We start from the raw sequence: 24,986 nt of genomic DNA, 5'->3' as shown, positions 1-24,986 counted from the left end.
AATCATCAGCGCATTTAGGGATCTCATGTTAGCTTCTGAAGCAAAGTCTGAGTGGTTCACCGAGCTATGCCGAGCACAGATGACTCAAGAAAACTTGTATGTTTAGCAAGCATGCTTATAATGTTTTCTGAACTTACGAGAGCAACCCAAACCCGCAGAGCTTTGTAATGGTCTCAAAACTGTCAGGTGGTCCGTTCTCACGGTCACGGCGCTCTCGTCAGACAGTCTTCCTGTGGAACGATGACTAGGTAGATTTCATAACCTTCAATGTGAGGATAACACTCCTGACTCACAGAAAGCCGTGTAATCTTTCAATTAATTGCCATTTAAATGTATTACACGGCTGCACAGGCTGCCGGGAAAAGAGAAAATGAGCACTTGTGTGAAGTGGACATATTTAGCATTAAAATCCACTATCTGAAGCACTTAAATCGGAGTACTTAAATCTTTTCCTTTTTTCCTGTAAAGTCAACATCGGGGCACATTTGCTCCTCTGAAAACATCAACACACTCACAGCCCTCAATGAATATTTCACTTGATGCGGTGCTTTCGGGAAGATGATGCAACAGCACGAGTATCGGTGCTGTGGTCCCAGGTGACTGGTTAGTCTCTGAGCCTGATCCTCCTCTGAAGTCATTCCAGCCCAGAGCCAATCAAAGCCCAAATGAATTAATATTCCACTAATATTAATCAGTTCAGACAAATTGGCTGATGGCTCTTCTGTTTTATATTTTTGTCTTTCGTCTTCATTCTCCTTCCTTTGTTTTTTCTATCTTTGGATAGATCTGACCTTCATCTCTCTTCCTCCCTGTCCCTCTCTCCCTCTCTCCTCTCCTCCATCCTGAATGAGTTCATTATTATGAGATGAGTTGTCTTTCTCTTTATCTGCACATGTTAATTAGTTACACACTTCTGTTGCATATTCAATCCGGTCAACCAAAAACAAGGAAAAGTAATGTGTCGAATATAATTGATTTCATGAACCAAAGCCAAAACCACCATTGCCTTTAGTTTGACTTAAGTTTCAAATGATTTCAAAGTTTGATTTTTTGCAATTTGTTTGTTATACCTGCTGAGTTCTGCATTGGAGGATCTCTGTATGAGTTTGGATGTAGTTTTTTCTAAACAGACGGAGAGAGCACTAAAGCCTGGTAGGCAGATCTGGTCCCAGTCCTGCGTTGCTGTCAGATCCGACTACCAGGCTTAGCGGGTATTGTTTATAGCTGTATTTTGAAGGAGCTTATGCAGTGGAATGTGGTGATGCATTGCCGGTCGGGTCGGGCTGACAGAAACATACTCTGTTTAATGCCTTTATCTGCCTCTTAGGCCCTCAAACGGAAGCCCGATTTGTTCTTGTCTGAGAGTCTTGATGTGAAAGCGGTGTTCCACTGTGGTAAGTTTGCACATAATTTACACAAACGCTCACCACCTACATGCCTTTGTGCTGCCGGGAACTTTCTCATTTTCTTACTTGACAGCCCTGTGCTGGAGCTGCTGTTTGACATCAACCTTCAGTAGTTTCTGTCTCGCTCTCTCACTTGTAGGAGTTCTGTCACTCAAATTTCCCGAGGCACCGACAGTCAAGTCAACGTGTCTGTTCTTTGTAAGCTCCATGCTCACACTAATTTGCTCTTTTTACACATATTTATTAAATGATCATTTGTCTTTAAATTTGCTGGATGTTTTTTTTTGTTTGTTTTTTTGTCTCAGACTGAACTGTTGCCCCGCTGCTCCGACGTGCCTCCGTTGGCCAGGGTAGTGCAGGAGGACGGCAAGCTGTTGGTTCAAGCTGTGTTGGAGGTGAGAAGCAACACATTTAAGTCCATGTATCTGCTTTGTGTTGCTCCCTTGTCCCTTTTGTTAATAAATTACTCTTGTGAAATGCCTCCTCTGCTCTCCTCAGGGTATTGGCGGTGGGGCATCTCGCAGTCTGATGGACCAGTTTGCGGAGGTTCTGTTTTGTCTGAACAAACACTGCTTCTCTCTGCTCGCTGTGTGGCTGAAAGAAGCACTGCAGCCCCCTGGTTTCCCATCAACACGAGTCACAGCCGAGCAGAAGGACAACTTCTCTCAGCAGATACTCAGGTAACTCCTCAGTCTCTCAAGGATCTTTTAGGCGTGTCGCAAACATTTTGCTGCATTAGAAGTATCATGTTTTGTTTTTGTGACAACTTAGAACAATCGTGCATCTCGGTTACTGCTGTCAATCAAAATTTATTCCTTAAGCACTTTCTATAATAACCAGCCTCTTGAATAAATCACTGAAAAACTTTTTTTGTTTTTTTAGTTCTGTGTATCAAAGCATAATCCTGAGTGATAATGAGCTCTTAGATCATGTCTCTGAAAGACCGGTTAAGCTGCATTTTTGAGGGATCAATGTCAGTGGCTTCACAATGGATAGCTGTCCATCCAAACAGGACTTCCACATGTGCCACCACATTGAGAATTTATAAGTTGTAGCCTTTTCTTGGTTATTTTTTCGATATATTCATCCATTTGGGTCTGTTGCTATACAGCGGTGTTTTATGCAACATCACACGTGTGGTGATCGTAATAAGGTGTGCTCGTGGGTTTACAAAAGATTGCCGTAGTTTTTGAAAAGAGATCCTACAAATCATTGCAGATGTTGTTGTTTTTTTTGTCTTCACTCAGCCAATGTAGCACTGACCCCATAACTGTTCTTTCTTGTCTCCGTTGTCTCCCTTTCCACTGTGTCTTTGTGCAGAGAACGGGTGAACAAGAGGAGGGTAAAGGACATAGTGAAAGAGTTCACCCTCTTGTGCAGAGGTCTCCACGGTACGGAGTATGCTGCTGAATACTGAAACTCTACCCTCTACCTTACCATGACTCTGTCCTCAGTGCAAAACAGCTGGTTGCCACAAACTACGAAGTTCTCTCCGACTCCAGTGAAAATATCATGAAGTGATTGTAATGATAGCCCACCCTGCAGCAGGACAAGACATGGAACCATTCCAGCACATACCTGCCAACGGATCAATGGACAGACATCAAGTCCCTGGCGACTTTAGAGATGCCCAGCTTCTCCACTCCAATAGATTTACTTTGCTGTTTTAAGATTGTTTCCCTGTCCCCACTCCCTTCTTCTCCTATTTAAAGGTCTTGTAATTGGAAGAGGTTTGAGCAGCACTCCCAGCATGCTGCCTCAGGTCTTCTATCTCTGTCTTGTTCTGCCTTTCTAGATCTTCCTGTGGTTCCTAGCTAGGTCGTTTCCTATGGAGTCAGAACTCTATTTGAAATATGAATCCATGCCTATATCATTAAATTCACTGAATCTTTTAACAGGTTTTTTTCTCTAGTAAGCAATTTGTTTGATTTTATTCCAACATACTCATTAGCCTCTGGATAGACAGCTCTTCGATTTTTCACATGTTATTGTATGTATTTTTCGCATTGATATGATCATAAATATTTTTATTGAATAAGATTTTTGTGGAGAAGTGCTTTTATGAAACATTTTGTGGGCATTCATTCTTTTTGATAGAGATCTGACTCTGTAGTTTCCTGGTGATTAGCATCCATATGAAATGGTAGTGGTATCGTACGTAGCTACTTGACACTATTTTTTTCAAAAATAAATCAGAATAAATATATAAATGTATATGTATACACATATATAGTGGTTGTCAGTCCTGTTGCTGCTAAATGGAAGAGAAAAGGACCAATGAAAGAAGGTGATCATTTTGGATAAATGACTCTGGCCATGTTTACATGGGTCCAAAAAATCCTATTTATAATCGGACTGCAAGGTGAAACAGATTGTTAATGTGTCATATGAACACCTGAGACTGAAGGGGATTGTAGTCTACCCTGATCGATAATCCGCTTGTGCCTCATATAAGCAGCACCAGGCGGCAGATTGGGGTTGTAAGGGGCGGATTCTTCGTTCGGTGCATGAGTTCCCTCATTCGAAGTAACGCCATGATGTACGCAGTAAACAGAAAGCAGGAATTGGGAAAGTCAAACACAAGCAGAACAATTGGATGATGGTTGGGGGAAAAAAACAACAACTTTGAATTAAAAACCCTGAAAGACCAAACACTTGAGAGGCAAATCACTCAACAGCGAGTTGTTCAAAGAGCTGGAACGGAGGCCGGCGGGCCTGATTGGGTCCGGCCGGCACAGCGCTCACTATTGGGCGTATGATGGAGATGTTTGAACACGGTTTGAGCAGATTAAAACACACTGCTTGGCACTTAAGACTGCTGCCTGCATATCAGAACCTGGAAAGTGGGAGGGACCTTTAGCTCATGTCACAGATACTGAATAATCCGCTTCACCTGGCGTCCGTGTATCCAGATACTTTTAATACGATTGTTTTCAGTCGGATTAAAAAAAAAAGAACACCCATGTAAACTGGGCCAATAATACAGTAGTTTTTTTAATCTCCTCATACCCCTGTGATTTCTGCATTTGCCAAATTATGACTAATTGTTTGGATATTTTGTGTTTAAATGAATGCCTTTGGGGGGTATGAGTGGAGACATTAAACTAGAAACGGCTGAGTTCTTGATTTGTACAGCTGTACCTCATGTACATACAATCCCATCCAGTCACACTGCTGTCTCCTCAGCTCGCGGAAAGAGGTTTTCATGCAGTGGTCCCTTTTTGAAAAGCAGGACTGTCAGGAGTGAGGGCTGGAGGGAGCGCGGATCTTAGTAGCTAGCAGCAAGATAAAGGCACAAGATGGAAACTGAGATGGGAATTGAGCGATTGGAGGAATTTATAATCATGATGGTGGACGGCTTAGTCACTGTAATCATGCAGAAATATTAATCGAATTGTGCATATTAACAGTTATTGCTGAACACTTCTGTGTATTTGAGTGTGTTCCTAACTGTGTGTATGTATGAGGAGTCGTGTTAGAGCACAGATGTATCTTTTTCCACTTGTTCAGTGCACTTATATTGGACCTACAGTACACATGTATAATTTACTTCTGTCTTTCAAAGGACCCGTTCATTTCTTCACTCTGTCACCTCTTGCTGCTCTCCAGCAACCATATCCATCAATCTGCTATGCCTCCTTATCATTTGGACGATCATTGATGAGACTCATCCATCATTTATCTGTCATTGACACCAGTTACTGCTCTTAACAAAACGCTTGCAAACAAGCCACCCAGAGTCCTTTCACCTCATCTGGGTCACTGCTTTGGAGAGGACTGAGAAGGATTAGAGTTTGGTACCAAAATGTAAAAACCTCTGAGAAAGTTTTTATTTATTTTTCTTTTTTTGGACACCGACATTCTGTGCTTACCCATCATGCCTCAGGCACTCATGGTGAAGTGATGCGACGGCTGTAAAGTACACTGTCTAGTGAAACAGCAGCACCAGCTGACATCTAATAACACTCAGCAATGAAATGTACTTTGTGGTTTCTGATAAAAAGAAGAAAAAACTTTATCTCAGTCTAATCCTTCTGTCTTATCCAAGGTGCCTGCAGACATGTAGCATGTATGTGTTTCGTGGTTCGGGGTTCAGGGGGCAAAACACTTTCCGTGTGCGATAGACTGCAGAAAGATGTGATTTTAAAGTGAGAGCCGAGGTGGGAACCCGCTCTGGAGGGAGCCGTTCTGCTTTGGACTCTGTGGTGAACTGTGAATAACTTGATGTTCAGACACTGATCCCTGGTCTTTATTGTGGTCTTTTTTTCCCCAAGGTGTGAAATGAACATTGTCACAGTTAAATGAAAGAGTTGGAGGAGGGGGAGGGAGGTTGAAATGTACAATTTTTTTTTTGTTTGTTTTTTTTTACCTTGGTTGTAATTTATTAAATATATCTAAGATTGCAACGTTTCTGTGTGGGGATGATTTTATTCTCTTCTTTTAAGCACTTGCGTTAAAGTGCCTGCAACATTCAGCAGAAAACTTTATATAACACAATGCACAACATCAGCATCTGCAACCAGATTGCATGAGAAATTTAGTTAAGTACAATAAAACAGCAACTTTCTGTCCAAAATATGATACAAAATAATACAAACTGAAATAAAACAATAGACTTAAGCTGAAAATGTCTTGTAAAAGCTGAGTTTGAATTGGGTCTGGATGGGATGGCTGCAACTGAAAATGTTTGAGGACCACAGATGTCAAACTATTTTGTTTCAACAGAGCAACATTTACACTCTCCAGACTTGATGAATATTTGGTTTATTTTCAACCATTCATGACCAGTACACTCAGTCGGTCTAATTTACATTCAGAGAATGTAAACAGGTTAAGTAAAAAAGTTGAGTTACCAGTGCCAGAACAGCCAATTCCAAAAGTCCAACCAGCCTCTGGACTCCAAGGATCTACAGAAGTGAGCAAGACGATGAGCAGAGAAAGGTTTGTGCTCATATACAAGTGAATCTGAGGTGTTTGCACTATCAGTACGAAGACTTTAGAAGCATTTTTATAAACTTGTGATGATTATGGAATTAACACAGTTAAAAAAACAAAACGATGAACAATGTCTATAATACTTTTTGACACTTATTTTCATGACTTTGGAAAATTTCTAAAGAATGAAAAAATGAAAGGCTTGAAATATTTCAGATAATATAAAGCTAATTGAAAATAAAGGTATCAGTCAAATTAAATTGTGGGTAATGTTCCTGTGAATATGGATGGAGTATTAATACTTTTTTCAGATCATGCAAAATTTACATCTGAGTGACCAAATAGAATAATAGAAAACAAAAACAATTAAATTGTTTTTTTTTTAAATAAACTGAACAAAGTAAACTCAAAATCCAACAGATGACTACCAGACTGAGTCATATTATCATCACATTAGACACATCAAATGCACGTGCAAGTTAATCCTTAGCGTCACGGCCATCCTGTGATTTCAATCAGCTAAATAATAATGTCATGCATCATGTGACATTAACACCACCACTGGCAGCACACAGTGTGCTCACAGGTAGCTGCAAAACTGAAGCGAAGCAGAAAACAAACAGGGGGGAACATTAATGCAGAAAGATTGATTTTAAGAAAGTCATATTGACGAAGGTCGGCATGCTTGCAGATGGACACAGCGTTTGTCAACCAGGCAGAAGAGAAGTTCAAACTGAAAACTTAGCATTAAAGACAAATATATTTCCCAAGACTCCCCAAGACTTATGAAACCAATAAAATACATGGCTGCATGTGCAATGGAGGCATGTGGCTCATTTAAACATTTAATTGATGGTATTGCTTGGTGCTTCTCAATTATGTTTTTTGAGAGGGAGAAAACATTCGCTCAGTTCTGAGGCATGAAATCTGTTATTTCCATTGAAGTACTCATTCACGATTGAATTGTCTTGTAGTGAGAAGAATTCAACTTTTGTTTAAAAAAACTGCCCTGCTTCTGAAATGTTGCAAAAAAAAGAAAGTTAGAAAGGTCCAGTAAAAAATTGCTTGAATGTAGACAAAGAGCATTTGGAAGATGCAACTCACAAACATGTCTGTACCAACTTTTTATTACATAAAATACTGACGTGGTTGTGTGTTTAACAAATGAAAACAAAAATACGAGTGGTACAAGTTTCATCCAATGACCCCTGACCTCAAAGCACATCGTGTGACCTTTTGACTAAAATCTGAAATAGTAGCTCTTTGATGCCTCATACAAAGTTTGTTGTGCACTTACACACACTCACTCACACACACACACACACACACACACACACACACACACACACACACACACACACACACACACACACACACACACACAGACGGTTCACATGGTTCACCTGCAGTGGCCTGTTCAACTGAGAGAGACCTAAAACCTGCTGGGTTTCACCGCCGAGGACCGGAGCTCCACACATGTGTTTGAGGGTTTTAATGAGATTTTCCCAGCTGAGCCGGATCCGATCCAGAAATCCGGACCAGGTCTTCACTCTCCCACACCCCTTTGGCGCATGCGCCGTACCGCACGCGGTTGGTTGTGGCAGCGTGAGTGGGTAGTCCTGTGGTCTCTCTGCAGATCTCAGCTTCTCTCCTGCTTTGTCTGCGGGCGAGAAGGAAGAGAAGAACTTCTGGGTCTGACCAGGCCGCTGCAGGTGAGCCACTCCGCGCACGAGCGTTTAGCTGTTTAGCCTCCACTGAAGCAACACGAGGGAAGAACCACACTGAAAGCAAACAAGGCGCGCGCGCGTGTGTGCACGAGTTTTCAGCCTCACGTGCAGAAGACGCTCTGCGTGGTTCTGAGCATCACAGAGCTGCTCGTTCAGATTTTATTCTTAACGTGTCTTGAGGTCAGGGGTCAATGTAACAAGCTACTGGTGCTCATCCCTGGATTGGAGCTTTCGTTGTTCAACACGCGACCATGTTATAAATGTACGTGTTTGTGTTTGGTACTTTCCAGTAGCAGCGCTCTTTCTCTCCTTTCACCCACTTCTAACTGGACCAAACCTGGACAGTTTGTTTTTGCTCACGTTTTCTTGGTTAGTTTGAAACCTTCAGTTTTCACTGTTTATCTCTGCGATTAATAAAGTTTCTATTCTAAACTGGGACTGAGTATGTGAATTGGATATTTCATTGTCTCCGGAATTTCCCACTTTGGGATTAATAAAGTAATAAAGTATTGCAAAAAATGCTTTAAAGGCAATTCAGTTTTTTACAACTACACTTTTTTTCAGTGTAGTCACTTACATATAAGCTTGCTGAAAAATCAGAAGAGTAGTTAATGCTTTCTTTGCACACGTGATGTACCATTTAGAAAACATAGGAGAAGTCTTTAAATTTCAAAATGCACAATCTGCATAACCTAGAAGAGCTGTGATGAGGAGTGAAAACAAAAAGTAGGGTGCAGTTACTGCTGGAGTGAATCGGTATAAGTGGGTCAGCCTCTGAGTAAAGATGTCAGTGTTTGTTTAGGGTCATCAACCCTGACCTTTTGCCTCTGATTTAGTGATTCTTTACTTGATACACTTAACAAAGCAAATCGGTTTTATTGAATGTCGTTTAAAGGTGATCTACTTTAAACTTCCACAAACTCTGTCTTTACCTGGAAACGTGGATCTCTCTCCATCCTCAGGTATGAGTGTGGAGACGTTCTACAGCAGCGAGGCTCCGAGGGGATGGGGCTTAAAGAGGGCCGCCCGGCTCTACCCTCATCTGCTGATCCAAACGGAGCTGTGCTACAACGTGGAGCTGATCAGTGAGTTTGTCCATGCTGCTGGTGGAAATACGAATAGTTGAAATAATCTTGAAGAATGCTGTGGTTGAAAATATAAAACCTGTTCTGTGCTGCAGATGATCATGTGCTCGCTGTTGGTGAGAAGGAGGTCCTGTTCTGGCTGTTTCGGCCTCCTCTGCAGGATGGTCCACTGTCCGAGCAGTCCAGCCTCGCAGAGGGCGACGGGGGGAAAATAGTAGAGATCGGACCCAGGTACTGTTGGAAACTTACAAAAATTGAGGTTATCACATCTTGCCTTGCTTCTGTCACTTAGGTTTAAAACATTTCCATGTTTTTGTGAATTAATGTGGCTCCCGCTGATGGCTTTTAGTGTCACAGAAGGGCTCATTGAAGGAGTGCACTGAAGCACCTGACATCTATCAAAGCAAACATGTTGTCAGCTGATTACATTTGAATGCAGTGATTATTCCTGATAAGGGCTCAATTACAATGTTTAGTTTGATTTCATCAGTTCACCCACTGGCAGAAAGTGTAACAGTTTTTACGGAGATGGCTTCACTGACATTTAATGTTGACCTGCTCAGATCAACCCCCACACACCCAATATCTCAAATAATCTGTTTGGAAAAAAAGAAAAAAACAACTTTTTGTCTTTAATGTTAAATATTCAGGTTGAACTTCTCCACTGCCTGGTCGACGAACGCTGTGTCCATCTGCAAGCACGCCGGGCTTATCAACATCTCTCGAGTGGAGCTGTCTCGCAGGTTTCTCATCAAGGTGTCAAAACACGTTGCACCAACATCCTGAATATCACTTCAAGGCATTGAAAAAAAAAAGTGACAAACCTTCCTTAGTCAGATCTGTCCTGACAGGATCCATCTGTGTCTTTCTCAGCATTGTGCTGGACAGGATTTGGCCGGATTTGAAGGCGATATAAAGCTCCTTATAGAGTGTCTGCATGACACCATGACGGAGTGCATTTATCAGCAGCCCATCACCACCTTCAGCGTGGATGTCAGACCACAGGCGGTGTTTGAGGTGGACATCATGAATGGAGGCCGTGCAGCCTTGGAGGCGGTGAACGATGAAATGGGTACGAACTTTTTAAGCTTGAACACAAATGAACTGAATCAGAACTTCAGCCATTCTCCCAACGTTTGACTTTCTAAACATGGATCTTTTTGCATTAATGCGCTGTGACCTCTCTCTTTGTTTTCTGCTTCACTTCAGTCGTGCGGCCATCTGTGAGTACGCTGTGTGTGTGCGCCGGTGGTGGTGCTAATGTCACATGGTGCATGACATGATTTAGCTGGTTGAAGTCACAGGATGACTGTGATGCTCCTGATTAGCGTGCACGTGCATTTGGTGTGTGTGTAATGTGATGAGAGTATGGCTCAGTCTGTTAACTGGAGGTCAGCCGCTGAATACGAAGAGCAAGCCTTTGTGTTGGCGGCTCACGGAGGCTGTGAGGAGGGAAAATGAAAAAAATACGTGTATATGAACGTGTACAGCAGTATTTCACACCTGTCCCAATGCTGCTGTCAACAAGCCGCTGGCCCTTTTTGTCTCAAGTGTGCTAAGTGTATGGACTGGTCTTAGCAGGCTCATAGGAAGAAACACCTTATTGTCCTGTTACAAGCTTAAATATGGTACTTGTGCCCATATTGTCTTCTTGATGCCATTTTTCCCCTCTATTGTGCCTTGTTACAGTAATTGACTTGCTGGTCTGCAGTTGTTTGCAGAAATATTTGAAGTTGTGTATGTTGTAGTATTTGTCAGTAATAGTATATGCTTGTTACTTTTCTAAGTGAGTGGTTCTCCTTGCAGCACACAGCAAATATGTAATTCAAAAACTCGTCCCTCAAAGTCCAATTTGAAGCTAATGCAACATAGCGCAGCTTTCTCTGCTGCGTGGCTGATCTGACATCTGCTGGCCGGCTCAGAGCCTCGGGTGTGTTTTGTCCTGGAGGAGAAAGAGCATTTTGATCCTCCAGTGAACAAAGAAGAATCAGCAGTTAGTCTTGAAAATTGATCTGTGGGCTGCATCTTTGACACACCATGTAGGCGTAAGAGGGTTAATAATGCAATTATTTTATGTTTTTGTTATGGAATTCCACCAGATCACAAGGGTTTAGTTGAATTTGTTTCGCTCGTGTGTATTTTTTGTGTTTCCACGCTAACAGAGTGCCGAGTGCTCACATCTAGAATGCTGTTTGAAAGATTGATGGAGAAACCCTGCTGAAAGTGTCCATTCTGTGTGCGTGGTTGTCTAACTTTACGCAGGCCTAGGCTTTGATTCCTGGGATCTGACATACTACACATCGATGTTTAAGGAAATTGGAAAAAACCCCACCAGCGTGGAGTGTTTCGATCTGGCTCAGTCAAACAGGTGGGTGGACACGTCTTGTCTTCAGCGGGCAGGTTGCCCTGCTCGGAGCGCTTGTTTGATTTCCTGTTGGGGATTTAATTGTGCGACGCTTGGTGCCTCGGCGTCCCAGTGAGCACAGCCGTCACTGGTTCTTCCGTGGCCGGATGGTGATTGATGGAGAGGTGCAGAAGGAGCCTCTTTTTACCCTCATCATTGACACCCAGCAACACAGCAACCAGAACAACGTCATAAAGTTCTGTGATAACAGCAGGTAGGAAACGCATGGCAGCCGCACACTCTCAGAGTATTGTCTGCGTTTACACTGATTCAACCTTACAATGTGTGTGTTCAGTGGTATCAGGGGCATGGAGATCACCTGCATTTATCCCAAAGACCCGTCCAAGGCCGGCCCGTATGTGACGAAGCCCTCGCTACGGCACGTCATCTTCACTGCCGAGACTCACAACTTCCCAACTGGTCAGGATGCACATCGTATTTGAGGAAATTGCCCGTTGTGCCATGTTTCACCCTCTCATGCGTCAGTCTCGGTTCTGTCTGGGCCTTTTCAGGTGTCGCTCCGTTCAGTGGTGCCACCACAGGGACGGGAGGCCGAATTAGAGACGTTCAGAGTGCTGGTCGAGGAGGTCATGTGATTGCTGGCACTGCTGGATACTGCTTCGGAAATCTCCTCATACCAGGTTAATTAAATAAAATGGAAGGCGCATCATGCAAAATGTTCGGAAATGAGTAGTAATACTAATAAAGAGAGTACTTTGGTTTTGCTTCTCTTCAGGGTATATCCTTCCCTGGGAGGCTCCATCGCAACAATGGGAACATCCTTCCAGCTTTGCTTCGGCTTTGCAGGTTGCTCTGGAGGCCAGTGACGGAGCATCTGACTACGGCAACAAGTTTGGAGAGCCAGTTTTGACAGGTGAGAGAATATAGAACGTCATATCCTGGATGAAGTTGTAATCCAATTTTGCCTCCAATTACACTGAAGATTTTATAATAAAATCACTAGACTGGTTATGAAACGCAAGATGTAAATGACAAAAGTAATTGAACTGTTCAAGCTTCAGTGATAACATTCTATCCACTCCTCTCAGGGTTTGCTCGCTCCTTTGGCATGCAGCTGCCCGGCGGTGAACGGAGGGAGTGGATTAAGCCGATCATGTTCAGCGGCGGGCTCGGCACCATTGAAGATAAAGACATTAAAAAACTGGACCCTGAGACTGGTAATGCACGTCCACACGCTGTGAGACCGGTTTGACCAACTCCGCAGCAACGTCATCTCATGAATCGTTCTGTGGCCGGCGGCGTCTCTCCTCCCTTCTCCAGGGATGCTGGTGGTGAAGATCGGAGGGCCGGTGTACAGGATCGGTGTTGGAGGAGGAGCGGCCTCTTCGGTTGAAGTACAGCACTAACTCACCTGAGGATTCGCCGTGGCCCTTTTTGAGAGCTTTTCACAGTATTTAAAAAAAAATGTCTTTCTTTTTTTTTTTTTTTTTTTTTTGCTAAGGTCCAAGGCGACAACTCCAGTGAAAGAGACATGGGAGCAGTCCAGAGAGGCGATGCTGAGATGGAGCAAAAAATGAATCGTGCACTGCGGGCTTGTCTGGAGAATGACGGCGGAAACCCGATCTGCAGCATCCACGATCAGGGTGCCGGAGGAAACGGTACACGAACCGAAACGTTGGTCTGATATATAAGGTTTATAATTAAAAAAGAAAAAAAAAGAGTTAGGACTGAGTGTTGTCCTCGTCTTGTAGGTAATGTGCTGAAGGAGCTGTGTGACCCAGCAGGAGCCGTCATCTACTGCAGTAAATTCAAGGTGCGATTCTCAGTCTCTGAACACTAAAGCACAAACCCCTTCAGTGTACTTTACTATTTGTGTCTGTTTTCCTTGTATCTTTAACATTAACATTGTGAAAGCTCCTTTCACTTCATTAGTTTTCAAATATTGCTCTTTTTTGCAATTCCTCAATATATAGCAATATTACAGGAAATACAGGAAATGGGTTTGTCTCAATAGCTGAAGGAAAAGCGGTGTTATTGAATATAAATCTTCTGTTTGAATGTGTTTATAAAAGCAAATGTTGGTGACAACTGTGCTTGAATGAAACACTATTGTGGTAATGTTGAGTTTTTTTCTTTTTTTATTGATTAAAGTTGAACTTTTCATAAAAGTATCATTGACGTATTGCAGCAATAAGAAAACGTAGTGTTGTGTGGCCGCTCACATTTGACGGGTTTTTCTCGATTTGTTGTGCAGAAAGGTGACCCCACACTGAGCGTGATGGAGCTCTGGGGGGCAGAATACCAGGAGAGCAACGCTCTTCTGCTCAGACCGTCGGACTTGCCCTTCCTGGAGAGTGTGTGTGACAGGGAACGGTGCCCGTTTGATGTGGTGGGAAACATCACAGGCGATGGCAAGGCGAGTTTCTTCATGGTTCCAGATCAATGTACAACAGTGCTGCTTGGAAAAGCAGGACTGTTGACTGACCTGACCTACTTAACCACTCCAAGAATCGCTGAGGTGTTGGGCCAGGGCCGGTGTGTTGACTTCAGTGTGATCTCTGGCGCACAGATCGTGCTGGTGGATGATACCGACCACCGGGACCAGCGGGCCAGCTCACAACATCCTGTGGACCTGAAGCTGTCCTGGGTTCTGGGGAAAATGCCCCAAAAGGAGTTTCAAATGGAGCGACTGACTCCGATCCTTCAGCCCCTGGCTCTGTCTGACGGGCTGACGGTGGAAGACGCTCTGCAGCGGGTTCTTCGCCTGCCCTCTGTGGCATCCAAGCGCTACCTGACCAACAAGGTGTGTCTGCCTCCCGTGTGACATCGTCTGCCCTCGGAAAACAAATACGTGCGGACTGTTGATCGTAACTCGCTCCCCGCTCCAGGTGGATCGCTCCGTGACTGGGCTGGTTGCCCAGCAACAGTGCGTTGGCCCCCTTCACACCCCGCTGGCTGACGTCGCTGTTGTTGCTCTTTCACCGTTCGGCGTCCAGGGAGCCGCGACGTCCATCGGGGAGCAGCCAATTAAAGGGCTGGTGTGCCCGAAAGCAGGAGCTCGCATGACTGTCGGGGAGGCTCTGACCAATCTGGTGTTTGCCAGAGTCACCGCTCTGAAGGTGAGCCGATCACGAAGCCTGTGAAAAAACTCAAACTTATGTCTTAAAATCTTTTTTTTTATTATTATTATTATTCAATTAAATATGGACTGTGCAGATGTTCAGGCTTACTTGTTTGTTTGTTTTTTAATTCTTTTGCCTCTTCTTGGGTCTTCAGGATGTGAAGTGTAGTGGAAACTGGATGTGGGCTGCTAAGCTGCCTGGTGAAGGGTCACGTCTCTATGATGCCTGCAAAGCGCTGTGTGAGGTTATGGCTCAGCTGGGAGTGGCCATAGATGGAGGGAAGGACTCCCTGAGCATGGCGGCGAGAGTGGGGAAGGAGACGGTGAAAGCTCCAGGTATGGTCACTGTGTGCCAGAGTCCCATGATTGTATTTATTTATTTATTTATTTATTTATTTATTCCATACTGTAAGTTTTGGGGAATAGAGATACATAGGGAGACACTTTAACTTTGTCCTCAGATCCTCATAATGTTTTAAAGGGTTCTTTTTGGCAGCTTTATTTTCTTAGGATTTACATTAGGACCAGGTTTGAGTTCGGATTGTTGACAAAATTCAGAATGAGAGGTTAGGCGGAGACGTTGAACCATATTCTTGTTTTTTTGGTGTTCAGCACTAGAAAAAGCTGAATTTCATCTGCGGATAGACTGTAGATTGTGGACCTTGATAAGATTGGGTACCGCTGCCGGATAGTACCCTCATAAATGGAGGGGTATGTGTGTCAGCTGTATGTTAGAAACTTTGATTAATATTAGAGACTTTATCAATCCTGAGGGAAATTCACGAGAGGAGCTTTTGTTTCCACTTCAGGTTCTCTGGTCATATCGACTTACGCCGTTTGTCCTGACATTACTGCCACTGTGACGCCTGATCTTGAGGATCCAGACGGCAAAGGTACAGATTGTATAAAAATATTTTCTAAATGATGGTTCAATTTTAGGAGAAAGTTCTGGTACAGTTTGAGGTATTTCTCTAACCCAGAACACACAAGCTTATTACTCCAAAAGAAAAACACACAACTGCCCTTTGACCTTTTATCCCTGTCTGCAGGAGTGTTGTTGTGGGTCCCTCTCAGTCCCGGCCATCATCGTCTGGGAGGCTCGGCTCTGGCTCAGTGCTACAGTCAGCTGGGAGACTGCGTTCCTGACCTGGACCGGCCAGAACTACTGGTTTCCTGCTTCAACGCCACACAAGAACTGATAGGCGGTGTGTTTGCGCTACACTTCAAAATAAAGTGAAGAAGTTAAACATAGTTTACTGTGATTCAGTCTTTAATATCAGACTTTCCTTTTGCCATCTGTGGCTGTGCGCTGTACTGGGACAGCCACCCACTGGTTAAAGATGTATTTGGAAACTTAAGAAACAGGTAAACAAAGATTTGTCTGTTTTCGCAGATGGCTTGCTGAGCGCCGGCCACGATATCAGCGACGGAGGCCTGATTTCCGCTTTGATCGAAATGGCAATTGCAGGAAATCGTGGGATTGAAGTCAGTCTCCAATCCAGAGGAGCAAGAGGTTGTTCATTTTGCCTTTTTTTTTCCCACCCATCCCATGCAATCCACTTAACTGTGTAATATTTAGCGTACGCTCTGGGTCTATTTCCTTCCTGTGCACAGTCTTTGAGCTGCTCTTCAGTGAGGAGCTGGGTCTGCTCCTTGAGGTTTCACAAACCGATTGCGACAGGGTGCGCGAGGCGTACCAGAGTGCAGGCGTGGAGTGCCTTACGATCGGCAGAACCTGCGGCTTTGGTCCGGACGCTGTGGTGAGATTAGCTGGCCCGGACATGAACCGCGCACCAAGTCTTTGGTCTGCGTGTTTTCTGACGGCTGTCTTCTGCTTCCTCCACTGGAACTCCAGGTCACCGTGGCTGTGGATGAGCAGGAGGTTTTGAAAGCGCCGCTTTTTCAACTGAGAGCAATGTGGGAGGACACGAGTTTCCAGCTTGAACGTCTCCAAGCAAATGAACAGTGTGTCGCAGAGGAAGAGGAGGGCCTTCGCCGCAGAACGCAGCCGTACTTCAAACTGACCTACAACCCCTCTGAAATGCCTATCTTCCCCAAAAAATGTAAGATCAAAATATCAATATCGGCTCAGCCTTCAGTCCCCCACCTCTTTCAATACAGTGTCATAATCGCATTCCGGAGAAAGGTCACACAGTGCCAAACAAACCTTGAAATCAAATCAGATTTTCGTGTCGGCAGTTGTTTTTTGCGTTGCGTGCTCAGAAATGGTTCTTCCTTCCTTCCACTCTGTGATATCAGACAGATTTGTAACTGTATGATTTGGTGCATACTCCATTTGTAGCCATTTGAGTTTTATCCTCAAGACATCAGGCGAATGTTGAACCAGTTCCACTGGAGTAGTACTGTTTGTAAAATGGATCAACCACTTAATGCCACTAAATGTCTAGTTCAGCCCGCGAAAAGCTTCTGTTCTTGCTGCTTGATTTCTCTTTGTTCTCTCAGCCGAACTGCCGCCTCGCGTGGCTGTGATCAGGGAGGAGGGCAGCAACGGAGACCGAGAGATGTCCGTCGCTCTGTACATGGCAGGCTTTGAGGTGATTATGCATTTTACTGGCCAGGTGGCTGTTACTCTAAATCACGTAGAGCATGTTCAGTATTTCACCCTCTCGTCATGGGTGTCTAGGTTTGGGACGTCACCATGCAGGACATTTGTGGCGGCTCTGTAACCCTGGAGCCTTTCAAGGCAGCTGTATTCGTTGGCGGATTCAGCTACGGAGATGTCCTGGGATCTGCTAAAGGTGAGGAAGCACTCGTATATTCGCCAATGGGCCGCTTTGCGAGATGGACATTTTTCTCACATCTGTCTTTCCTTCAAAGGTTGGGCTGCTGCCATTTCCTACAACGACACAGCCAGAGCAGAGTTCAAACGCTTCCAGCAGCGCTCTGACACACTGAGTCTGGGAGTGTGTAATGGCTGCCAGCTGCTTGCCCTGCTGGGCTGGGTCGGTGCGAATGAATCACGTAAGGGGCGAAAAGACGGTTCATGGAATTGTTTCTTTGAAAAGAGAATGAAGGTAGTCCAAATTAAGTTACTTCATGTGGAATCTTGGTGGCTTTTATTTCTATTCTTCAGAAACTGACGTGGTGCTGACCCATAATAAGTCGGGCAGGTTCGAGTCCCGGTTTGTCAACGTCGCAATCCTGAACTCTCCGTCCGTGTGGCTTACCGGCATGGAGGGCTCTGCTCTGGGAGTCTGGGTTGCACATGGAGAAGGTAAGAACTAAACCGCTGTCATGAACTGGATGAAAAAAAAAAAAAAAAACAGCTTCAGTAAGAAGCAGAATTTCTGAGAGAAAACTTCCCTCTAGGTCAGTCAGTGGCAGCAAACACAGGTTTCTTTCTCCAAAAGGGCAAAATAATATTTGAACTTTGGAAATCCTTTATATGAGGTTGTTCAGAGATCGAGTGAGAATGTTAATTTATCAAATGAAACGATGAACAAGAACAACTGAAAATAAGATAAAATGCACTTGGTTGTGTAAAATTTACCGTACAGCTAGCATCAAGGGCTCAATATAAATAAAAAAATCAAATCTCAACGAGTCCCCAAAATAACTCTGTATGAGTGAATAAAGCCAATGAATTAAACACTGAACGTTTTTCAGAGAAAACACAGCCAGTCATGAAGTTACTGTTGTAATCATATTTATTACAATAATTGTGAATATATTACAGCACTTGAATGTTTAGGGGGCAAAAAATACAAAGAAAGTAAAGTCCAGTTTGAAGACATTCAGAGGTAGCTGTAGTGTACCTCCACTTTTTCTTCTGGTTGCTGCTGCTTTTTGTTAACTGAACATAAAATACTCTATAAATCTGATTTACAGTCCTGGGCGAGAATTGAATCCCTTTGAGCGGCTGTGATTTGTTACAGCTTGTAGTTTATATCTGGACTGCAGTTTCTAACAGGCTCTGAATCAATCCGCCTGCATGTCTGAGAAAAAAAACAAACAAACTACGTCTCGAAGTTTTTAAAAATGCTGGTATATGGCACCCCAGCAGTCACATGCTGTTCAGAACTGAATAACCCAGAACTGATTGGACTTTCTTGATCAACTGTTCTGGCTCTGAAAACTCAAGTTTTTCTTTGTTTGTTTTTCTTTTCCCAAACAGTAGTTTTTCTGAATACCCTCAAATCTGCACAAGGCTGTGCCTGATAGCTAGTGACTCCGTGGACTCTCGGGTCAGCATGTTTTGTAATCAACATCTGTGTTTCATGTTGATCTTTCTCCCTCCTCTGCAGGTCTGATGCAATTCCGTAGCGCCGAGGCTCAAAGGAGGGTCATTTCTGGTGGACTGGCCCCCGTGCGCTACATTGACGACGAGGGTCATCCCACTGAAACGTACCCTCTGAATCCCAACGGCTCCCCAGAGGGCATCGCGGGGCTCTGCTCCACAGACGGACGGCACCTGGCCATGATGCCCCACCCGGAGCGCTGCACCCTGTCCTGGCAGTGGCCCTGGGCCCCCAGGGACTTCAGACCCTCGCTCACTCCTTCGCCCTGGCTGCGCATGTTCAGGAACGCAGCAGCCTGGTGCAGCAGCCAAGAGAAGTAGGGTTTTCTGTACACGGTTGCGGTGCTGTTGTAAATAAAGCAAATATTCACAGAGGCTGAAGAGTGTAGTTGTTGTTCTGTTGAAACAGACTTCTGTGGTCCTCAAACGTTGTGAGTTGCAGCCATCCCAATTCAAACTCAGTTGACGCAAGAATTGATCACAAGAAATTGGGTAAGACCAGGATGTTTGAAGTATTAAACCGATCCACTTAGTGAAAACATTTTGGTCAGTTTTACACTTTACAACATGGATTCTATGAGAACATGTCAGTCTTCATCCCCTTCCTTTGCAGTGCAGCTTCAGTGTGTCCTAAACACAGTTAAAGGATAAATTCACAAATTGGATTTGAAGTCCAAGACACGAGAAGCCTTTTCCTTTTTGATAACAATTACAAGACTTGTAACCATAGCTGAACAAGCACTGACAGCCAGGTGTGGTGTCTTCAGCCTGAGAGACTCAAACACCTTCTGACAGGTCCGATGTTGCATGCTGCTCAGTTGTCAATACCCTTTCATCCACTAATCCAACCAGCTAGAACCGCAAGGAAGAAATCCAATAAAAGACTGTGTTAAACAGCTTGTATCACACACTCAAGCACCCTCTATCTCCAGTGACTCTCCTGTTGCTTCATGTGAGGCTGTAGAGTCTTCAAAATGTCCTCTGTCTGGCCCCATATGCTGGATGATACTAATAATGCAGATGATCAGGAGGGTGACCACCACCAGATCATCCAGGACCCCCAGTAGCCCACAGATGGAGGGGTCTGCATCCTGGGGACCTGATGAGGAAGACGCAATGTCCAGAGGAGGGTAGGCGACGGACAGCACCGTCCCCACGCAGCACAGAGCCACTCTGAAGAGAAACAGCCACACCAGTCCTCCGGTGGTGCCCAGGCTCCGGGCCAGCGACCGCAGCAGCAGCGGGGCGTCGCAGAGGTAATCTATTACCTGGAAGGGACGTGATGCAGGAGAGAGAACGAGTCAGAGACAGAGGAAAGACGGAGATGAACACACCAAAAAAACACATTCACCCACGATGCATGAGGATGTCTCTGAGTAAAAGTCCATCGTGAATTCTCTCCGGGGTGTTTAGTGTCAGCAAATTCTCATCATCATGACTTCAAACCCCAGTGGAAACAGTGTTCTTTTTTTTTTTGTGAAGTGTGGATGTTCTTCCTATGCTCAGAAGGCTCATTTTCCTCCGACGGTCCAAGCATGTGTTTTTAGGTTAACTGGGGAACGTATATTAACCATAGACGTGTAAGTGTGATTATGTTTTTTGGAGCTTGGCTTGTCACATGTGCATCCTGGCTCTGGATTCATGTTAGCTGGGGTTTCCTCGAGCCACCTGTGACCCTAAAGGAGTCCTTTAGAGTTTTAGTTCTAGTTCTGGAAATCCAAGGCCATCCTGAAAGTTATCACTTTTTTTTTTTTTTGCCATTTTACAAAATCAAAGCAACTGTACCTTTCTTCTGAGAAAAAAATAAATTCCAAAGCAGAAATAAATTTAGGACCTGTCAGAGAGTCATAGTATAGGTGTGAAGCCGATGATATTTTCCAAGCAATACATGCACTCTCACTGGAGTGTAACTTAACTGTGCTTTGAGCATTGCTGCCTTCCACTATCCAGTGTTGAGACTACGAGTTGCATTATGACCTCTACTCTACTGAAACTGTTCAATCCCAAGTAAACAAAACTTGCAACCCTTTTGTGAGCCTATTTTCGACCAGGGGTCACATGTTTCACATCCCTGATTTATTCTTTTCATGCTCAAATTTCAGATATGTCGGCTTTGGGACGAGTCCACTTTTAATTTGCTTGAAAAGGAGTAGACTCCGTGTCAGATCTACATCAAAATAATCTGTTTTCTTGATTTCTGTGAGGGAAATGCACACCTCAGCTCAGCCATGTGGGTGTGTCATTCATTGTGAGGAGTTCACCCGATACCTTGCGTGGTGTTAGTGATTCCACAGGACAAGTTCTCCAGCCTGCATAATAAGCGTCCCTGTTACTAGACCCGTTATTAGAGGAAGCAGGAAAAGAAATCCTACCTGATGTTACATAACGATTGTAAAACACAAAATAGACACTTCTATATCCATACGGCTAAAGAGACACGACGGGTTGCAATAAAAAAAGAAGAAAAAAGAAAATCAATGTGCTGACGTGGCGTACATTTTGTATAAGCACTGACCCTTCGTGGCGCTCCGGAGTAACGCTTGTTGTAGTCTGTGATTTCCAAAAGAACCTCCTTCGACTGTTGATCCACTCGGCTCCCGTTAAACATATGACAAATCAGACTGACCTGCGGAGTCACAGTGTCATTAAATATCTGAACACTTGATGGTGACATGCAGAGAAATTGACACGCCATTTTACCTTCTGTCTACAAAGAGGACAGCTGATTGCGTCCAGCCATGAGCCGTGCCTCCAGTATGTGATCAGGCAGCGAGCTGCAGGATGAAACACTCACATTTAACTGAGCATTGTGTGTTGTGTAAATGTCGATAACAAGCAGAGGCCTTCTAGGTGCGATGCTGCGCTGGTCAATGAAATGAGTGGCATCAACACTTGCAGTAACTGGTGGTGAGCAAGTGTGAGAATGAATGAAAAATGTGCCGGAAACTGGGCCAATAGAAGCAAAAGCTGTAGTCTGATAAGATGCTCTCACACGCTCATGAATCAGAGTAATGTTCAGTTTGTGAGTCTGTGCGATCTCATACCACAAAACACATGGCCGCAGTTTGTCTGAACTGGGAAACTGGCCGTTTGGAGGCAGACAGGGCAATGCAGGTCGTGTCTGCTTGTGGACGAACATGACTGCATGGACTCCTGATGGGATTAGAAAAGAAAAAGAGAGACAAAATTTAGGGTCAATACTGACCTGTTTTGATTTTCAAATCCTTCAAAGTGCTACATAAATGTATGCCTTTCGTCAACACTTTTTGACTTTGTCTATTTAAACAACAACAACAACAAAAAAATTAAAATAAAAAAATCTATTTTAATGAATTCTAAAATGCCCTGGTGAAAATTATGACCTTTGCATTGTTAGGTTCAATTTTGACCCAGTTATAAGCTTATAAAACAGTAAGTGCACTAACTGAAATCATAAACACACTATCAGCCAACAGCCGACAACAAGCTCTTCCTCCAACCACTTCCAGTTTATAGCATGCAACGGCCTGACAACCTGAAAATACAGGGTATGTTCCAAAAAAAAAAGTGAGTTAGAAAAAGTGAAAGGGAATAGGGAGAAGGAAAAAGGAAAAGAAAAACAAATTTACATTTGAAATTAGATGGAGGCAAACAATTCAGTTAAGAGATGTAAATGCAAACATTGCATTTGGTTTACAAAAGATCTGCAACTGTTAAAATCTCTGAGATCAAAATAAGTTGCACAAATATGTTCCTAATTCTCAGAAAATTGTTTTGAAAATAAAATGACCAATGGAAAACTGAAAGCAATTCATTATCTAGAAATCTTTGACAAGGCAAATGCAACATCTCACACATTTTCTAAAATTGTCAGCCATCAGTTAAATGCATGAGTGTCTTTGCCTGCAGGTTCTATTAACCCTGATAAACTTCCACCGATTTCTGCCTTCGGGCAAGACTTTTAACACTGTGAAACTATTTGCATTTAGCGTTAAAGCTAAAAACTGTGTTTTTTGGCATTTGAACATGCAAACAGATGAATATTCACTGACAAACATGGGTTAGCCCTTCATCGAGCTTGTTATTATGCTCTTCAAGCTAAGTAGTGCAAGTTAATAACAATGGCAGAACAGAATACATAACTTCCTGAGAACTGTGCGGTTATTAGAGTCAGGACTGTGAAAGCTTTTTCAAAAGAGATCCAGAATTTTAACTTATTCAGAGATTTTCTTAACAATAATGCGAAAAATATAAGAGCAATTTTGCATTTTCCAACAAAAATACCAAAATGACATTAAGCAAAACTAAAGTATCAGGTTGTAAAATAATCTTAAACAATGTCTTTCACCAAATTAATCTTTTCCAAGTACTTCAACCATTAAATTGTAAAGGGCAACTAATGAATATAACCTTGACAATACATAAGACACTTCAGGGTGAGTGGTTCACATAAAAATAGTATTTCCTTTGAGGACAGCTCATTGTCTTATTCATTCATTTTGTTTACTTATTCATCTTAATTTTTGCATATTCTTAAAAGTTAACATTCAAGTGAAAAAAAGTCTGCAAATAGCTTGTTCTTCAGAAAGTGAGAAACATTGGAATCAGTGTAAATGTGAGGAACGTGTGTGTGCAAAGCTCTCACCATGTAGCAACTTGAAGCAGCCTTGAAGCACCTCGTAGCAACTATCTTGATGTGGGCAGCTTGAGCCTGCGAAGATCTGGATGACCCCAGGTGACTGACCCACTGGCGGGGGAAGATGGTCTGCGACGTGACCTGACACAGTGACAGCGATAAAGACGCCTTAAATGCTCTTATGGAGGCCACCGGCTGGAGTGGAGACAAAGGTGACTGAACTGAGCTCTTCTCCATTTGATGATTTCAGATTCAGATGCAAGAGATTTCACCTCAATCATTTCAGAAATCAGTCAACAACTACTAACACTCCAGTTTGTATGAAACTGGTCAAGTCAAGGCAGGATGAAACTAGAGAATGTTTCGACCCATTAAGCAACTCATCAAAGTAAACATTCACAGCTGTACTCCAGAAGACATACAAATATATAAAAACAAAAAACACTGATCAACTACAGAGACATACAGAACAAGACATTATTAACTTACCTGGCTGGGATATGTGGTGAAGCTATGGAGCTCAACTGAGAACAAGCCACTTCTAAAGCAAACATATAGTCGCCGTCTCCAAGAAGGAAATGAAATGCTGCCCGACAGCATCACTGAACAAAATAAATTGGAGCCACTAGTTAATGATCAACTACACACTCGATATCAGCTGGTCTATGAGTCTTTCTACTTGAAGGGAGCAGCAATGCAGTCATCAGATCAATATTGCAAAGTTTTGTGCACCACTGGAATGACTCCAAAACATGGCTTCAGTATGACAATTTTTAATAATAGCAGAGATCAGCTTTAACTTTTTTTAAATAAAGTAAGCAATAACAGACATTGATCTCTTCACATGGAATTTTTGTGGGTCAAATGTTCAGATTTAAGCCAGAAAAGATCACAGGATAACTCCCACGCTCTGTTTAATTTGGTTAGATCAGAACCCAACAATCATTCACTAAGAGTTTCAGGCTGCCAAAACTTTTTCTTTCTTTCTTTCTTTTTTACATAACATGTATTATACCACAAAATTTTTCAACGTGTGACTTGGTTTTACAGGAGCAACTTTCAACAACTGTAAAAAAAAGTGAAGTAATTATTGCATCTGACTATAGGAAAAAGATTATGTGACAGTCTTCACGTACTTCATAGGAGCTACCACTGCAAAAAATATCAGCAAATATTTGCACTTGCGCTTTACTCACCTCAGATAAACGTTTGAAAGTGTCGGTCCGTGGAGCTCAGGTCATCTAAAAATAGATAACACTCAGAGTCACAGAGCAGTAAAAACTCAGGAGCTAAAATAAAGGTGTTCTCTTACTGACATGGGGTAGGCAGAGCTGTTTCAGGCCACTTGAGTAAAGTCCAGCGTCTTCTTGTGGTGGAGTGTGTGTAACATGTCTGGTTTGCTAAATAACCTTTGTTGCTCTCACTGCGAGCCGATACATGAAGGTTGCAGTAACTCTTGTAACTTTTTGGTAAA

General features: G+C 43.3%; 3 protein-coding genes and 1 long non-coding RNA gene across 5 annotated transcripts in view; 2 read left to right on the top strand and 2 right to left on the bottom strand.

Moving 5' to 3' along the window:
- LOC115382157 (importin-13-like) overlaps positions 1 to 5,409 on the top strand; it is a 26,297-nt gene extending 20,888 nt beyond the window's left edge. For both annotated transcript variants that reach the window (XM_030083833.1, XM_030083834.1), the window contains exons 19-23: positions 1,328 to 1,394; positions 1,546 to 1,604; positions 1,712 to 1,801; positions 1,905 to 2,086; positions 2,727 to 5,409. In XM_030083833.1, coding sequence (XP_029939693.1) covers positions 1,328 to 1,394; positions 1,546 to 1,604; positions 1,712 to 1,801; positions 1,905 to 2,086; positions 2,727 to 2,823 — 495 coding nt within the window. In that variant the 3' untranslated portion in view covers positions 2,824 to 5,409. The remainder of the gene's footprint in view (positions 1 to 1,327; positions 1,395 to 1,545; positions 1,605 to 1,711; positions 1,802 to 1,904; positions 2,087 to 2,726) is intronic.
- Positions 1,046 to 24,986, bottom strand: LOC115382161 (uncharacterized). Its single transcript, XR_003930502.1, has 3 exons — positions 24,976 to 24,986; positions 24,486 to 24,494; positions 1,046 to 1,122 (listed from the first exon to the last, which is right to left on the bottom strand). It is a non-coding gene; the product is annotated as an uncharacterized LOC115382161 (long non-coding RNA).
- Positions 7,944 to 19,262, top strand: pfas (phosphoribosylformylglycinamidine synthase). The gene is made up of 28 exons (XM_030083832.1): positions 7,944 to 8,053; positions 9,031 to 9,153; positions 9,249 to 9,384; positions 9,804 to 9,909; positions 10,027 to 10,225; positions 11,416 to 11,521; positions 11,631 to 11,771; positions 11,853 to 11,977; positions 12,070 to 12,198; positions 12,294 to 12,431; positions 12,607 to 12,735; positions 12,839 to 12,912; positions 13,020 to 13,176; positions 13,270 to 13,331; positions 13,773 to 13,934; positions 14,088 to 14,321; positions 14,407 to 14,637; positions 14,795 to 14,975; positions 15,449 to 15,532; positions 15,689 to 15,844; positions 16,033 to 16,152; positions 16,254 to 16,399; positions 16,495 to 16,702; positions 17,103 to 17,194; positions 17,284 to 17,398; positions 17,478 to 17,621; positions 17,734 to 17,874; positions 18,905 to 19,262. Exons 2-28 carry the CDS (start codon positions 9,033 to 9,035, stop codon positions 19,216 to 19,218), a joined length of 3,951 nt encoding a protein of 1,316 aa, XP_029939692.1. The 5' UTR covers positions 7,944 to 8,053; positions 9,031 to 9,032; the 3' UTR covers positions 19,219 to 19,262.
- LOC115382160 (E3 ubiquitin-protein ligase RNF170-like) lies at positions 19,774 to 23,641 on the bottom strand. The gene is made up of 5 exons (XM_030083836.1): positions 23,522 to 23,641; positions 21,942 to 22,050; positions 21,598 to 21,671; positions 21,413 to 21,523; positions 19,774 to 20,165 (listed from the first exon to the last, which is right to left on the bottom strand). Exons 1-5 carry the CDS (start codon positions 23,522 to 23,524, stop codon positions 19,809 to 19,811), a joined length of 654 nt encoding a protein of 217 aa, XP_029939696.1. The 5' UTR covers positions 23,525 to 23,641; the 3' UTR covers positions 19,774 to 19,808.

This window comes from Salarias fasciatus, chromosome 23 (assembly GCF_902148845.1).
Source record: "Salarias fasciatus chromosome 23, fSalaFa1.1, whole genome shotgun sequence".
Taxonomy (NCBI): domain Eukaryota; kingdom Metazoa; phylum Chordata; class Actinopteri; order Blenniiformes; family Blenniidae; genus Salarias; species Salarias fasciatus.
This window is presented reverse-complemented; position numbering and strand designations above follow the sequence as displayed.